The sequence below is a fragment of the Eucalyptus grandis genome, chromosome 8 (assembly GCF_016545825.1).
Source record: "Eucalyptus grandis isolate ANBG69807.140 chromosome 8, ASM1654582v1, whole genome shotgun sequence".
Classification (NCBI taxonomy): domain Eukaryota; kingdom Viridiplantae; phylum Streptophyta; class Magnoliopsida; order Myrtales; family Myrtaceae; genus Eucalyptus; species Eucalyptus grandis.
The window spans coordinates 56311946-56330084 of record NC_052619.1 but is presented as its reverse complement, the minus strand read 5'-3'; the positions used below and the strand labels follow the sequence as shown (position 1 = coordinate 56330084).

General features: G+C 42.0%; 2 protein-coding genes across 2 annotated transcripts; both read left to right on the top strand.

Moving 5' to 3' along the window:
• Positions 1-8317: 8317 nt before the first annotated feature.
• LOC120287373 (condensin-2 complex subunit H2-like) lies at positions 8318-12797 on the top strand. The gene is given in 13 exon segments (XM_039300159.1): positions 8318-8717; positions 8825-8924; positions 9474-9592; positions 9659-9801; positions 9897-10321; positions 10323-10342; positions 10429-10601; positions 10674-10853; positions 10931-11026; positions 11661-11762; positions 11885-11990; positions 11993-12042; positions 12186-12797. Coding segments are annotated over 13 exon segments (2076 nt in total). The 5' UTR covers positions 8318-8524; the 3' UTR covers positions 12555-12797.
• Positions 12798-15464: 2667 nt separating this feature from the next.
• LOC104415171 (RING-H2 finger protein ATL64) lies at positions 15465-17037 on the top strand. The gene is given in 2 exon segments (XM_010026424.3): positions 15465-15901; positions 15904-17037. Coding segments are annotated over 2 exon segments (792 nt in total). The 5' UTR covers positions 15465-15660; the 3' UTR covers positions 16455-17037.
• The last annotated feature ends 1102 nt before the right edge of the window (positions 17038-18139 follow it).

Below are 18139 nucleotides of genomic sequence, written 5' to 3'. Positions count from 1 at the left end.
ATTCTATCCAATTTAAACTAAGAATTAAGTCAGACTAAATCTCACTTTAAAATAAGATATTATCTTAACCTAGCAATCTCTAACTTAAGAATACTCTAATCTAGATGATATATGCATGATGATTTTTTTTTTGTGTTTTTTTTATAAAATTCGAAATTAAAATTGCCGAATAATTAAACATGCAATTCAAATTTTAAAAAAAAAAATAACATCCTAAATGAACGCCTTTTTTTTGGATCTTTTGTTTAAAAATTCAAAATAAGATTGCAATTCTAAATATGCAAGATAATCCTAAGACGAGGAACATTCTAAAACAAACTTAATCCTAACTCGAATTTTTTAGATTTTTTCCTTTTATGAAAATAAAATTGATCCGAACGCCACGACAGCAAATCAAACAAGATAAGATTAATATCCAAAAATTGGCGAACCATATTTCGCGCATGAGATCGGATTGACCAATTTTAAAATTAAATCCCAAATCGAATCTCGGGCATGAGATCGGATTGTCGATTTTGCAAGAGATTGCGAATCGGATTTCGGGATCGAAAATTAAACTGTCAATCCCAAATTTTAGTGGCAATTTCAATCATATGTATCAACAAATATCTCAAATAAGGTAATGGAATATTTGAAAATCAAAATAGATAAGATTTTCACCTAATTCAAATATTGGTTTTTGAATTCCGATCCTCGAATGGCTACTCGTAATGTAACGTGGCGGCGAAAGTCACCCGATGGGCTCCGCGAGACCTATTGGAATCCACTGGACGATCTGACTCAGTCCTTTAACGATGCTTGGTGTTGCGGTCTCAAGAAAAGAAAGAACTCACTGGAACTCCGGGCGGCTTCGCGGTGAGGGTGCTACTAGCAACGTTGGGTTTTCTCGAGCTCCAGGAAAACCTTGAAGCCTCGTGTTGAACGTGAGTGTGAGTGGACACTCTCTGACAGAGTGGTCTCCTTTCTCCCAATTGACCGAGAGTGTGCCCTTTGTTTCGAATTTTGCACTATTTTCAATGGCTTTTCATCCAAAGTGCCAAGTCTTCTCCTTTTATATAATGCCTTTGATTTGGTGCTTCGCCATGGATTGTCGAGGGCCACACAGTGTTGGTCGTGTGGCTATGGGAGGGTGGCACGAGATAGAGCAGCGACCCGTCGGTGTCATGGGCTGGTCGGCGGTGAATCGATGAGAGCGTGAGATTTACGGCCAACAACTCGTCACGGGCAACAAATGGAGACGAAACAACAGCACGTCATGGGAGCGAGGACTTCACGACGGTGAGAAACAGCGGCCGATTGTTGTTGAGGGGCAGCAGGCCCGTTTAGTCATTTATCGCGTGCGCCAATGACACATTCGCCGTTGCCCATCAGTGACTGAGCTCCTGCCTTCAAACAGTCTGAGACTTTTATCTTTAGGAAGACCTTCGCTTTCGCCAAACCCCTTTTCATCGATCAGTTTGTCCTTCCATTTGAAGTAACTCCAGGGTTTTATTGTGCCAAGCAGCCATCGGAATGAACCTTCCCTTCTCCCTCGTCTCCGCGACATGAATAACCTCCACGACGAGCCAGCCACCAGCAGCATCCCGATGGGCTTCCACAGAGTGTGCGCTAATTTTTTTTTTTTTTTTTTTTTTTTTTTTGGTTGGTTAAGTCCCGAAAAACATTAGTAAAGGTTAGTCTATGTAAAAGAAAATGTGAAAAAATGATTCCAACGTAATTAACTCATCGAATTTCAAGCTAAACCCCTATTGCCTAATATATCGATCCCTAGTTGATCTTGCTAGTTTTTAAAAGCGGCTCTCCAATCTTTTAATTATCAAGTATTTTGTACACTCAACGTGATTTTCTCTTCAAGGGATCTCAATAAGTTTTCTTAGCAGTGTAAGGTCATAATGCATCTGCTCATGAGATTTAAGAGGTACAACCCTATCTGTAGTGACAACATTGCTTTTTAGTGAGCTAAACCCACTATAATAGCCACAATCCAAATTGAGCAAAATTGAGGTAACAAGTTTGTGCTGAGCCACGTTTAGCAGCTCGACTCATCTAAAGAATCCTCCGGCCGTCATGCAAGGAGAGGAGCAAGCGGCAGCTGAATCACTTGTTTTGGTACTTGTAATTTCTAGGTTCAGATCTTCGGTGATTTTGGAGGGATGTAAAAGCGGTTTGGCATGCCTGGAACAACTCTATTGCTTCATTAAATTAATCGTCTCTCGGTGGAAACTTTTCTGAGTGTTTTAAGATTATCTTATCACAACCTCCCAGTCAAATGATTCTCTCTTCAAGAGCTTAATTATTCTGCTTGTAGCCACATACTAACCTTCATCTGCACACCACCAGGTACCAACAGATCGGAGAAACTTCATCAACGCAAAAAAGTTTAAATTCCAACTTTCTAGTCAAAAGTGGATCCAAAAAGCATGCTAAAGTGATTACGCGCACTGCTTTATAATTAAGAGAAATCCGTGAGCCTTAAAAATTAGATCTACGCGTATTTGAGCTGAGACACCCAGAGTTAACCTCACATGTGCATCATGAGTCCCCCTTCATTTATTCTTTTCGTTCTGTTGGTTAAGATGAACCACTTTTAAATTCACTAAAAGTAAAGGTCGTGCTTTTGCTTGTTTTTTTTTTTTTTTTTTTTTTGCTTGTTGACATGCGGATCTCTGACATTTTATGATTGCTACTTGTAATTTATGAATAGGAGCTGAATAATTGATGGCATATCTTGGAAGTTAGAGGACATATTTCTCCACTACAATAATAGTGACGTTTGATCCTAGAGAATAGTTAGCATCCTAGACAAGAAAAAAAAATGCAATTGCACCAATAAATCAAAGAATGGTCCATCTGTGTAGTTATATGTTGCAATATGTTGCAAGCGCTTGCTAGATGTACAACCGAATCTTGCGTAATTGGATGATCCGGCTTCAGCAAGTATTTATCAAATCTTAGTCAATATTAGGAACTGAATCATGCAGGAGCATCTCAAGAATGGAACCAGAGTGTCAAATGGGCCACGTAGTTCTAGGATAGTTTTTGGACCAGAACATTGACAAGTTATTTAAATTGTGATCATCCACTGTCGAAACGATTGGAATCTTCTTTTCACGCCAATCAAGTAAACAGTTATACCATAGATATTCTAACCAAACAGGAACAAAACGCGGGGTGTTTAGTATAACCCAAGTCCAATTACTAGCTTAGACACATCCTAGTGCACAGCTAAACTTCAGAAGGCCAGAAAACAAAAAAAAACACAGTACTAGAGTTTGAAATGACTGATATGACGAAAACAGTGACGTGGACTTGTTCATCCGGTTACAGCGCTAGAACCTAAAAACACCAGCAGGCAAACCTCTTCTTCTTGCGGGACTCCACGACCACCACTCCTTTGTATCTTTCGGCGGCCTTCTCGCTATCGATTATGTTCTTGTTGTTGGGAATGGGAGCATGCTGCTGTGGGACATTGCATGGCTTCTTCGGTACTGGACCTGATTTTCCTCCACCATAAAATATGTCTATTAGTGCAAAACCCTCCCTTCCAATATCAGCGAGGCGATCTCCCTGAGGTGCCATTGAGGTGAGTTAGTAGAAGGAGAGTGAGCTAAAGAAGAAAGTTTTGTGTAAGCTTTGGATTTGGTTTCTTTCTTGTGTTCAAGTTCGAAGGCGAAGATCAGTTTATATAGAGCTCATGGAAAGTGTCATGCCAATGTAGAAGGAATAAAGGAAGGCTCTTAGTACCCACATTCAGATGGTTTCCAAAGGTAATTGCTAGGAAATGCTACCTTGGTCCTAAAATTAAGAGGAAAAGTTCTAGAATTCTAAAGTTTTGATTTTTGAAGAATTTTTACCTTTCCTGTACTTCAAAATATAGGATGGCATTGACTTGCTCTATGCATTCTCAGCGTCCTACTATTATACAAGCTCAATACCGTCCACTTTCACGTGCGTGATGCTAATTATTGGAGACTTTTGCCGCCTGCTGAATATTTTGAAAGACAGTTCCAGAGCCAAACTCGTGACAAATTGGGAATGTGAGGGTAGTAAATGAAGTGTAATGGAGTCATGCCCACATTTTTCTTGTAGTTTAAGTTTATAAGCATCATGATTTTTTATGCTAAGAATAGAACCTTCCATAATAATAGCACAGTCCAAAATATCAACGAATTCTAAAACTTTATTACCAAAAAGTATATTCTTCTTTTCCACTTTGCCTGACGTAGATACATGTGAACACATTCTACTCCTATTTATACACCGTATAGTATCATTTTAAGATTGGTTCAAAGTACATATTAGGAATATGCTATGGATGGAATTGATTCTTGCAATAGCTGAATCACCTTTCCGACTTTGCATTTTCAATCAACAAATTTAAGGATATGTCGAGAGCAAATAGGTCTTGTTGAATTAGAATCCCACACTAAACATTAGTAACATGAGCAATGTACTCTTCTGGCTAAGAAAACAAAGTTTGTAAACTTCTTAAAGTTGGAAAAAAGTGTCATAAAAGTTTTAAACTTATTACGTTGATACTAATTTAGTCCTAAACCTTTTATTAGTGCCAACTTAATCCCATGGCCGACAAGGATCTACCCTCGCTAGATCTGACGAGGCTAGCCAGAGGTCGGCTGGAGGAAGAGGAAGGGGAAAAAAAAGAGAAAGAAAAGGAAAAATGAATAAATAATTCAAAAAATATTAAAATATATTAAAAGTTATCCAAGTTAACACCCACCATGCCACATAGGCTAACTAGAGTCAATGTCAGTAATATCCGGCCAAAAATAGCTGAAAAAAACTGAATTAGTGCTAGATCAAAATATATACACTGAATTGACACTAGGTCAAATGATTATGACTAAATTGGCATAAATAAAATGTTTAGAATAAAATTAACATAAATGCAATAGGCTTAGAACTTTTCTAACACTTTTCCCCCTTAAAGCCTTATATGGCCTAAAGCAAGCACCAAAATAATGGAATGAGAAAATTGACCAAGTTCTAGTTAACAATGAATTTTCCTCTATTGAAGTAGATAAATGTGTATAAACAAAAACTGCTTATAGTGAACCTATAATTATTAGCTTATATGTTGATGACATGCTTATTCTTTTAAAATCATTGATACTGTGATTTAACGAAATGTTTTTTGACTTCTAAGTTTGATATGAAGGACTTGGGAGAAGCTAATATTATTTTGAGTTTTGAAATCATAAGAAGTTATAGCGGCCTAATACTTACTCATGAGCATCACTCCTTAACACACCACCCTTGTTTTTATTTCTTACCAAGCATGGAATAGCGAACATTATTGGAAGGTTTTGCAATGTCATTAGTGATACTTTAATTTTCATTGGGTATTTGATAACTTAATTAATTTAGTAATCCCTTCCTTACTAGTTGCATGAAGTGGTTTTAGACCCAAAACAATTGATTGAGTTTTGTGTTATCAGAGGTGATCGAACACACTTGATATTGCTATCAAACACGCCCTTCATTTGATAATTAGAGAGAAATTAAAGATTGTCATATCTGCACATGATTTTGAAAACAATAACAGTATGTATACTCATTAGAAAAAGAACTTTTCTCGTATCGAGAGCTTAACTTTTGATGATTGAGAACATTTAATCAAGTAAGCTGGATTGCACCTTCATCTCTTATAGCTCAAGTTTCATTAGCATCATGAATTTTCTATGACATGGATTCTTCCATATATGAAGTCCAAGACTTAAAAAAATATCAAGGGATAAAGGCACATATAGAACTTCCTCGATTACCAAAGTATTCTTTCTTTTCTTTTTATCTCCTTTCCAACGTATGGACAGGTAGCGTTTGAGGACACCTATAGTGAATAACCTGGATAAAGGCACATATAGAACTTCCTCGACCACCAAAGTATTCTTTCTTTTCTTTTTTAGCTCCTTTCCAATGTATGGACAGGCAGCATTTGAGGACACCTATAGTGAAAAACCTCGTGCTCCTATATATGAATCCCAAACAATCTTTCCAAGATCGAAGGTCGGTTTCACGTATTAGAAAATGTGCCGTGAACCACTTGTCCCTTCCAGGCTGTATCTCCTTTACGAGTCGGCTTCTTTTAGTTAACAAATTATAAGAATATATTTGAGTAGATTGGTGCGGAATCGTATTCCCGCCAAACCCTACAATTTCAATCTAAAAAGATCTCCATCAAACACCGTCTTTTTTTTTATATATTATATATCATTAAGCGGTATCCTTTCTCCGCTTAACATGATCAGTGGAGGTGATAATATGGCTTAGAAACCCATTTTTTTTAATGTTATTTTAGTGCGCCAGGTTGTATGTGAGTCGGTGAAATTTTAAAATGGGTTGAAATGAGTTTAAAACAGCTCGATTCTATATGGGGCCTTATGGGTTTCCAACGCATGCAAAATTAACCAATTTTTTGACTCATCTTTTGTGTTGCCTACTTTTTGTCCTCCTATGCAGGACTGTAATTTTTACTAAAATTTATTGGCCAAAAATAAATTACCGAATCTGCATCCTTTGGACAAAGGATGAAGATTCGGCGAATTATCGTACCACTATTTCCCATGACAGTCAATCTATGTTATTCCAACACCTAATATGGAAAACTTTTAGCCCAGATTAACCAATTGATCGAATCACGCCATTTAATATCTGTGGGACCATATGAAATTTGCATGGGAACAACGTGATAAACTATTATGGTCACTTTGATTTATTTTGACTATAACTCAGGCAAATTTCACCGTGCAATACATGCACCACCGGTTTGAAGATAGAGTTAAAACAATTTCGTCATGCGATACTATGTTATCAGAATCGTTGTTGGTAATTTTTTCTTTATCAAAAGTTGTTGGTACTTGATAATGTGACTATATACACAATCTTTCAATTATGATGATGAGAAAGGACACAAAATGGAAGATTCCAATGTGAACCTATTCAATTCTTATATTCTAAATATACATATTTATACACAATTCATAAATCTACTCCTATAGATATGATAAGTACAATCGAAAAATTGAATAAAACAACTTGTGAGATGAGGTATATGATCATACTAAGATTTCGTATAATTCATTGAAACTGCATGTGATCATGTTAAGAGATGATACTTATAGGCACAAAATCCTGCAAAGATTTGAGAAAGAATCCTTTCACCTTATCAACAATTAAGTAATTAACTAGAGGATTTTTATAATATCCTGAAACACCAATCCTCCTGAGGATTTATTATCTCAAAATAGTATTTCTTGACCATAGATAAATGTTGTTTTAGACAATTTGTATAGGAATAACGATAAAATATTAGCGATTGTGATGAGTTATAATAAGAAAATCAGTCTCCTAATATATAATAGAAGTTCCTTGAGTAACCACTATCATTTATGACTTGTGCCGACCCATGCCAGTTTCGTGGAATCTGCACAAGCATAGAGAGAGGGGTACAAATGGAAAGCTAATATTGTACCATGGTCATCATGGGCGGCCAATGCCCGGAAGCAAATTGGTTAATGATAGCAAAGGGTATTGATTGTCACCCGGGCAAGATCCACCACCTTTCATCTCACTGCGACCTTCATGTCCTCATCCATTACTAACCCCAAAATCCATCTGTCCAGGTGTTTTTATCCTTTAGCGTGGCGCTCATTCACGTCTCTACATTACTCATGTGTTGTGCAAAGCCTAACCCATGACTCGACACAAGCCTCCTAACCAACTCCGCAAGCTTGTTCTCATTCTTCAATGGCAACATTTTAAGGAGAAAATTTATTAAGAAAGTTGAGTCGGGAATGAGTCACTAAATTCATATCGTATCAAAATGATCAAGCCAAGTTCAATCAGTCATTTTGGGTTAGACCATATTCCAACCCGACCCGAATCAAATTCAACCCATCCATTTAAGGGGCCTAATGAGAACTATGGCTAGAAATGACGGCTCAAATAAGTATCAACAAATGCACATAATAAATAATCTCGAGCATTGGTTGTCGACTTCGATCATATTTGTTTTATACCTCGATTCAATTTGATTCTTGACGCCATAAAGTACAAATTAGTCCATGGTTACCTAAGGTGGGCTTCTTCCTAATCTTAGAGAGAGAGAGAGAGACCTGATTTCTATGCAAGGTCCAGTTGTTTTGGGCCGAACCCGGCAAAGCCCAATTTGATCAGACCAGAACCGAACAAAAAGCTCAAGCGGGAAATTTTCTTCTCCAAAACAATTTGAACTTCTCTCTCCCTCTCTCTCCCTTCTCTCTCTCCTTCCCGGTGCTTCTGTGGGTAAAGGCACCGCGCGCGCCGGCGACACGTTCGCCGTTGCCGGTCCGGCGGCTGAGCTCCTGCCCTCGAACCGTCTCACGCCCCGTCGTTCGAAAAACCTTCGCTTTCCCCGAAACCCCTTTCCATCGATCGGTTTCCCCTTCCAATTTGCGGTAACTCTAGGGTTTTCACCGAGCCGAGCAACCGCCGGAATGAGCCTCCCGTCCTCAGTCGTCGCCGCGACATGACCAGCCTCCGCGACGAGCCGGCCGCCGGCGGCGTCCCTGAGGGCTTCCACAGGGTCCACGCCGAGCGCGACCCGGAATCCAACTGGGCCGTCGATCTCGACCGGTTGCTCGAAGAGTACTTGGCCAAGATCTGCGCCGGCGAGATACCCGACGACGAGGACGGACGCATCCACGTGAATTTCGCTGAAGGTTTTGAGATATTGGGTTGCATTTTCATTTTCCTGTCCCCGGGTTAGATAGGCTTGCGAATTCTGTGCTTTCGTAATGCTAATTGGGAGGCTTTCGTGGGAATGCAGCTGCTTTGCTGCTCCAGGGTTCGGCCCAAGTGTACAGCCGGAAGGTGGAATATCTGTATTCGTTGGTTTTGCACGCTTTGGAGTTCATCTCTCAACAACGGTTTGTCTCTCGTTTTCTTAGACAAAATTAAGTTTTCCCCTGTTTTAGCGGTATGAAGTGTAGCATCGAATTCCTGTTTTTGCATTTGTTAGAATTGGCTAATTGATGGGCAAGCCATGTTTTCTGCACGAAGTGATTGTGTAGGGCTTGGAGGTAGTCTTTTGTCATTTAAAGCTGCAATGGATGTGCAATTCATATTATGTCTAGGACTGTATTGAAAAGTTCCTTTTTTTCTAAGAGTAGTGTTGACGAAGAATTACTTGTTGGGAGGAAATTCAACGATGATGCGTAAAACGGAATGAACATATGACCCATCTGGACGTGCAGCTGGGGGGGGTTGGGCGCGGACATGATTGTATTCCTTATGTGCCTTACTTTAATGGTCGTAACGACTCAGCCGTAGACAGGCCTAATCAGGAAATGCACTTTGGAGTTTATTGTTAAACGTTCAAGAGCCTGCTTACCTTGCAAGCTTGTGTTTTGAGAGCTATTCTCGTGGAGTTCCTAAGATGAAGCTTTAAGCTTAGATTTCATGTTTGCTTGGAGCAGGCAGCAAAATCAGGATGAAAGCACAATAGTCCGGCCCCAAGAAAGTGATTTAGGCGTGGTTCCAGATGAAGATGAAGATCCTTTTGGATCTCAGATGATGTGCCAGGTGGTCCTATTTTGCATTGCCTTTTCACGATAAGGTTAATTCAATATTGCATTGCATGCTAAAATCCTCTGTACTGCAGTGGACCCGAAGAATTCTCTGGATAGCTCATTAGAGAAAGATGCTCCACCAAATTACTTCGTGAAGCCTCCAGCCAATCTGGTTGTACTGGAAGGTGATTGCTTAGATGCTTCTGGTACAGCTGGAGAATTGGAGTCGTATCTGGTATAAAAGTTGGCAACATCTTCTAATACATTGATGCCTCAAAAAGTTGACTTTTCCGTCACAGTAAATAGGTTTTATGACCATCTTCCTTGCAGTTGGCCAGCAGTGAAATTTTCCGGGATTTTATCCTCCTAGATTCATGTGATGCTGTCACAGTGAATTCGTTCTTAAAGGAAGATGTTAGAAATGGGCAGAGCCAAGGAATCAAGGTCAAATCAACTCGCAAGAGCTTTCAATCCCCAACAGGCCGCTCTGGGGGTGGTGCACATAAGTCATCTGCTGGAAAGAGCCGGAACAATTTGGACCAATCTCCTCCTGTTGGCTGCAAAATCGGAGTTGGTGGTTGTGACGTGGGGCTAGATCCTCTTGCTCCTGATGACTTTATAAACTCTCAAAATGAGTTTGGCATGGATAATGATGATGCAGGACCTGCAGACTTCGGTTATGAAGATAATGATGACAACGATGACAATGACGACCCATGGAAGCCTCTAAATCCCCATGAACCTGGGAATCTAAAAAGTGAAACCTTTCAAAAGAGGTCCTTAAAACATATATCTTTTGATTATATTCTCATTTGTCATGTTGCTGAATTTTCCAGCTCTGTTTTCCTTTTTTGTAAATTAGTAAAAGCCTGCAGAAAGCCTTCCATTAATTCTTCGAGGAAAGTCTCTTTAGTGGATGAATTTCCTCTTGCAAGAAGACATGGCACTATTAGTCCAGAATTCACATATGTGTGGGAAAATCAAAACACCCATGAAAGACGGCAGGGGACCCAATCCCCACCATTGTTTGAAAAGGTAATTGTATGTTTATCCTCATCTCATAGTTTGGGTTCGGATCAATGAATGTTATGTGTGTTTTCATTGCAGCTAAGACAGTCGCTGATAGATGGAATTTGTGGAACTTCAAATGTTTTTGGTAGTTTTGATAACATGAACGGAGATCAGGGACATGATGATGGAGTTCCTGATTTTGATGAAGTTGATGCGGACATGCCTGAGAATGTGCATGTTGATGAAATGGATGAAGATGCACATTTCCCTGATAAGGTAGATTGACTAGCGATAGTCCATATTGTGAAGTTTTATGGGTGCAAACTCCTAAACCTTTTGTGCTACCTGGTTAGCGTGATGATGATGTTCATTTGGAGACTGATGAGGCTTTTGGAGATGAAGTTGTGGTGTCAAATGCAAATTTAGAAGACCTCTGTCGTTCTCACCTAGTAAGTATAGCTTTGTCACTCTCACGTAGTAAGTATCATTTCTGCTGAAACTTTAGTGCTTCCGGCACATATGGCTTGTCAAGTCAGCACTTATGGGAAGTAATTGGAGCTTTTTCATCCCTGTCTGCGTGAGTGTCAGTGACCTGTGCACTTTCTTTGTTTTTTTTTTTTTTTTTTTTGGGGTCATAGTGCACTTTCTAGTTGACTTTCTTATACTATATTCCCTCTTAATCCACCAGCCGGACTTTGCAGTTACTGTAAGACTTTGATGAGGAATCTTTTTGCATATAAATCAGTTGTATTTATGAGTATCCCATCTGATTCTGTAGCATATGGTTACAATGTGGTCTGTCAGTTGTTTTTTGTTTGAGTAATTATTTGACATTTCACTAGATCTAAACCATTACTGCATATACACCCTAAAGAATTTTCCTTTTGGTTTGAGAGAATACTTTCTATCTTTTTTCTTACCATTGTGAAATTTTGCTATATGTAAAATTTCTGCTTTTCCTACAACACCAACCTCTGCTTATGCCATGTGATGCAATAATAGTCATGTGAGAAAATGAAACGAGAGACTCTGCTTTTTATGCCATATCTGACAAAGTGTTGTTAATCCATTTTTTGCTGGTAGGATGCTCTCCTTACCAGTATAGCTGAAAGTGAGAAACAGACTGAATTGGCTGCACGAGTTTCTACATGGAAACAAAAGATTGAGCACAACTTGGAAGAGCAAGTAAATATTTTTGGCTTCTTTCACTTGGAAAAAAAAAGACAGCTCTTGTTTAATCTTATTACTAAAGTCCACGGTCCTGTTTTCCTTGCTCTTTGACTTTCGGAAGTTTCATTTACTGATAGGATTCTCGCCCTCCATTTGACATTCATGGATACAGCACCAAAATCCTCGAAAAACTTTCTGTAGAAGCAGATCAACAGAATGCCATGTCCTTTGCTGATATCGTGCATGGCCAGAGAAGCATGATGTGGCTCGAACCTTCTCTGCGCTTCTTCAATTGGTAATCTCTTTATTATGCTGGCACTTTTCTGTCTGCTATCCAATTTATGTCAGTCAATCACTCATGTAAAATCATACTCACTCAAATGACTTTGAAGATTGCTAAAATCACAAGCTTCCCCACATGCTTATAATATAATTCAGGTGAACAATGGAGATGTTGATTTGGAGAGGAGTGACATCAGGGAATCTGTCTGTTATACTGCTGTGAATCCTTTCCACGTTCGTCTGATCGGCAATAAGACGAGAGAGAGGGAAATACAGTTGAAGAAGAGGCTGAGGTCTCCCATAAAACACGCGGGAAAAGGCGGTGGGAACGGACCGGTCAGAGAGAGGGAGAAGTCTCCTGCCAATTCTCTTTCGAGGCCTAGGTCAAGGGTATCATCGTCACGACCTCATTCTAAGTTCCCTATTAAGGTTGCGAAAGTAGGCGGCGTGCGGTGCACTCCCGACAGCAAAAGGAGAAGGAGCTCGCGATTTGTGGAGCCCGTTGATTTACACCCTGCTGGTTGACATGAACCTCATGGTGTGCCACGGGTACGTATCCTTGTTCTGGACAATCAGGGCAAGTGGCTGTACAGCTCGAGAGCAAATAAGATTGGGACCTCTTCCTCTTTAGTTTGACACTCTTAACAGAACGTAGGCATCGGTAATTTCGGTTACTGTCTAATTTATTATTAAGCCAGTGTAATTGATCAACGAGCATTATAACATAGATAGCAATGTGATTAGTGTTGTCATTCCTTCCCCAGCAAAGAAACGTGATTGCTTAGATCACAACTTTCTTGGGGCCATGTAACACCACCACATTTTTGTAAAGCTTTAATTCTTTTTCTAATATGTTGGCAGAGGTCTTGCGCTCCATATATTCCACCCTTTTAAACTTACCCTGCAATCGCAAGATGGCGAATTGCATGGACGGCATGAACGCCAGTACCTTCCGCTGATCACCCAAGAACTCAACACCACTCTGCTGGTTCGGTTCGGGAATCGGGACCTACGACACCAGTACCGCGTTCTGCCTTGGAGCACAACCATTTCACCCCTCGATCGCAATGCTAATCAACAAGATCGTTTTGAGGAGTAGGTACGAACGTGGGTTTGGGGTTTTGGTTTGGTTGACTCCTCCAAGGACTCATTTCCAGAGTCAATGAAGGAAAGAGTGGTGCAGGTGAGAGCGACCGAAGAGTCCAAAAACCAAAACCGTGTCGGACAACAGTGAGGACAACGGAGGGAAGGAGAAGCGTGAGTGAATATCCCGCGTGTTGCATTATTAAAGATTTCCGTGGGTCTTGGTCCACCTTATGCAAACGCGCAATGCTGTTGGGTTTCCTGCGTCAGTTTCCCGCTACTTATTTATCTTTTCGCTTACTCCTGTTGTATTTTGTGCATTTGTTCAACGCGGTAACCACGTTTGATGATAGTCAATCAATAAGACTGTCACATCAAATTGCCGTCCGGTGAAAAAGTAATGAATTCATCTGACTCAATGCAGGTGGTGTCCAATTTGTAGAACGGGCCAATGGTCAATCGGGGGTTCAATGCGAATTTTGGATCAAATCCCAAATAGTCCAATTCCCATTCAAGCCAGATCCATTATTAAAATACTTATACAATTCAACTAATTTAAGAAAATTTATATCCAAACATAGATGAGAGCATGAGGTAAGCAAGCATGAGATTGAATAAGGACAAGAGAAAGTGAACTTAATTAACTTCCATATTATTTTGAATTTTATCATTGTAATCCTGAATATAATTGATTCATGTGATAATATAACTTGTCAAATGTGGGTTTTTCTACTTAGAATCGAACATGAGTTAAGATATGAGTTTGTAACCCATTTTAGATCGTCTATCAATAGTAGAGTCTAAATCGCGTGGTGCGGCTCGGTCATGCTTCGGAAAGATCCCAATATGGTTGGTCTTGTCGGCGCGAGACTCGAGTTGACGGGAGTGGTTGGCAATTGGCGGGGTACCGTCGTGTCCAACCAACCGCTCGGTGTGTTATTGAGATTTCCCGAGCTGTTGAGACTTCGTTTCATTGTGTTTCTCATCTAGATCAGTCTATCAATAGTAGAGTCTAGATCGCGTGGTGTGACTCGGTCATACTTCGAAAAGATCCCAATATGATTGGTGCTAATCGGCGCGAAACTCGAGTTGACGGGAGTGGTTGGCGATTGGCAGGGTACCGTCGTGTCCAACCAACTGCTCGGTGTATTATCGAGATTTCCCGAGCTGCTGAGACTTCGTTTCATTGTGATCCTCGTCACATCGAAGTCCCTAGAGTCGGACTTTTCTCGTTTTTGGACCCAAAAGACTGGCGAGGTGCTACTTCCTTAGAAACCGAGAATCAGGTTTGATTTCGGGAGATTGGGGGGGATCGATCCCGAAATCAATCCCGCACGGATCGAATTCTTCCCCCGCGAACCCGTCATCGAATCCTTTGATTTCGCCGGTCGTCGGGGGAAACGACGAAGACCCGGATACCTGTCCCATCGATGCGAAAGACGTGCTGCTCAAGGGAACGCGATTTTCACACGTCCAGCATATTGTTTAGATCTGACTGGCTGGCGAGTCAATTGCAATTCGAAGCACTCGGTTTCTCACTTTTCTTAAATTTTTTTAAGGGGGTTTCTTGAATTTTTCTTTTTATTTAATTTACCCATCTCGTTGCTCATGCTTTGAAGTTAATTTCCTGCCTTCCAACGCCACTTCACTTATGACGCCGATTTTAATCATTTCGAGGCGATTAGAAAAATTTATGTGGAGGCGTCAGCTTGCATGACTCCAAGGCGACGCCCGTTCCGACACGCGCAGGATGTTCCAGTCACCACCGTATTGAATCTTTTTTATCTCACTCGCTCATCATCCGACATCGTTCGCTTAGCGAGATATTCTATGGGACTTGGACTCTGACTCGAATCGAGTCGGGGCCTCAAATAGAATAAGGGTGATCGGCTCCCAATCTCCAAAATTGAGACTACAGACTAATCTAGATCAGTCCAATAGAATCAATCACTTTTACTCTCGGTCATTAAAGAGTGTCTATGTACAATGAGAAAAAAATGAAAGATCTTAAGATATTGAAGGAAGAAATGATTAGTGAAATGTTATTGATCTGTAATTTACAATACCATTAAATGAGATAGTGTTTAACTTACGTTTCTTAAGAAAAAATATATGCAGTCACCATCCGGACATTAGTTCTACTTTTAGGATTAGAGAACCGGACCGAACCTCCTTAATGGGGAGATGATGTCCAGCACGAGGGGTTCGTGTGAAATGGGGAACGCGGCGGCAGTGGTGGCAACACGGTAAATTCCGGAAGGATGCGAGAGGATCCCGGGTCAACCAAGGCGTCTCAAAGGGACCGGGAGAAACCCTTGGGGCTCGTCTTCATCTTTCCGCGCGCCCCCGAAACCTTCACGAACTTTCGCCTCTCTCTCTCTCTCTCTCTCTCTCCCATCTTCTAATAATCCTCCTCCCACCGCAGGCACAAACCAACATCCCCCTCCCTCTCTCTCTACTCTCTCTCTACTCTCTCCCTCTCCTCTCTCTTCTTCTCTCTCTCTCTCTTTCTGTGCTCACGAACCGGCTGGTGGGCGACTGCAACGCCATGGGCGACGACTACGTTGGCGGCGATCCCAACACCGAATTCCGCGGCAACGGGCCGCCCAACACCTACGCCCTCAACGGCAGGATCATGCTCGCCGCCATCATCGTCCTCTTCTTCGTCGTCATCATCATGATCTCCCTCCACCTCTACGCCCGCTGGTTCCTCCTCCGCCGCCAGCAGCGCCGCCGCTTCCTCCGCCGCAACCGCCTCAACCGCCGCACCCAGATCGTCTTCTACGCCGACTTCCCCGCCCCCAGGCCTCCCGCGGCCTCGACTCCTCCGTCCTCAAGTCCCTCCCCGTCTTCACCTTCTCCTCCTCCGCCGCCGCCGCCGCCGCCCCCGCCCCCGCCGCCCCCGGGATCGGCGGAGGCGAGGGCGCGGCCGGAGTGCGCCGTGTGCCTGTCGGAGTTCGAGGACGGCGAGGAGGCGCGGTTGCTCCCAAGTGCAAGCACTCGTTCCACGTCGACTGCATCGACATGTGGTTCCACTCCCCTCCACCTGCCCCCTCTGCCGCTCTCCGGTCGAGCCGGTCGGCGAAGAATTCGTCGCCATCGCGATCCCTGGGTTTGACCGGGCCGAGGCCGGGACGAGCTCGGGCCTCTGCTCGTCCTGCCATCACGAGGAGGCGCCGGGGATGGCGGCGGCTTCTTCCTCGTCGGCGGAGGCCCCGCCGCTCTCCGGGCGGAGGAAGCCGCCGGAGCTGGCCGGATTCTCCATCGAGGTGCCGCGGTGGGCCGAGCCGGAGGACGAGCCGAGGTGCGACACGCCGGCGAGCCGGCTCAGGTCGCCGGTGAGCCGGATGCTGTCGTTCAGAGGATCCTGACCAGGAAAGGTGGGGGCAGCCCCTCACCGTCGGCGGCGGCGGCGACGAGCCCGGCGAGTCGTGGGCCTCCGGCGACCGAGGTGGACCTGGAGCGAGGATTGTCGCCGGTCGGGAGAGGCGAGACTCAGTAAAACTCGGTGGGCGTCGCCGAAGCCGCGGAGGTGCTGACGTGGCGATCATTTTGCCTTATGGGAAATGGGGAAAAAAGACATTCGGCGTTTAGCGTGTCAGTCAGAGTCAAAAAAAGCTCGAAAGTCTAGGTGGACTCCCGGTCGGAGCAAGTTGCGGACACGTGGCGGTCTTCCAGGGCAATCGGGTTGCTTGCGTCGCAGCCCTTGTTTGACCCCTCAGAACGAGTTTGACTTGTGCATAGAGAATCGGATTACTGAGGAAGTTTATTTCGTTCGTTAAATCTTCGTTTTTTTTTTCCTTTTAGGGCTTCGGAATTAGTTTATTTCATTCGAGGGGTGTGATTTATTTTGTAAAGGCATATGGTTGTATCCTCCGAAATGGCAAGTTATAAAAGAAATATACTTATATATTTATCAATCTCATGATGGATCGATGCTAATTGATTCCTAATTATTGGTGGGCCTAGAATTAGCCGATACTCATCTCTGATTGGTTAATTCAAGATACCAGTCTCCTTTAGCACCATATATGATTAAAGAACACCACTTTAATTATTGGTGAGGTGGCCCTTGTGCTCACCAGGGATACAGCCAGCGCTTAGCCATGGCAACCATGGCAAGGGAGCTTTGCAGCAAGCTCAGTGCCAAAAGTCTACGGTCGCATATTAACACTAGACCCAAACATTGAACCGAACATAAAGAAGTTAGTGGCCGTAACTAGGCAATGGCACTACATTTAACTCACGAGACCCATTCTATATAATGCTTAGCAGCTCATCAATTGTAAATATCTGAAGAGTTTATCGATCATGAGTTTTTAATGTATATATTTTAAGTGAAATTTATAACAAATCTAAGAATCAAGAATGAATCATTTTCCAAGGGATAATTTTAATAGAGGATTAGAGTAGCTACAAATCATCCTCAAAGTAGTGCACAAGAGGTGATTAGAGATTCTTGCGGGAGAATATCAACATTCGTAATAAAATGGCTCATTAAAGAAACAAAAAGAAATCCCAAGTAAACGCCCCTCCAACACCTCTCATCCTACATATCTCTCGACACATATACTGCATAGATTATGCCCTACAAGCAAGAATCACATAGCATCAATCAAAGCATAAAAAATTATGAGGAGCTGGTTAGCTTTTGTAGAAGATCATTCAAATTAGATTTTGCTTAAATTCAAATTAGATTAGATTTCCTAATTCCAGTACTTGTGTGTGATTATAGAATCTTTCCAGCCATGTTTTGTAAGCTTTTTACTTTGCCTACGTGCTTCATTAATTTCCTTTAAGAAGCTTATGTCCAATTTCAGTCATTGAGCAAGCATGGCATCAAGAATGAAAGCCGTATAATACGTTCCAATATGATTCCTTGCAATTTCCTCATTTGTTCTCAATTATTTGTCTTCGCATTACTTTAGCGTTTCAAATTTATAAATCCCTTGAGTCTTCAAGACATGAGAGTGCATTTGCTTTTGATTTGAAGTCAATTTTGAAAATTAAAATTAGCCATCCATCAC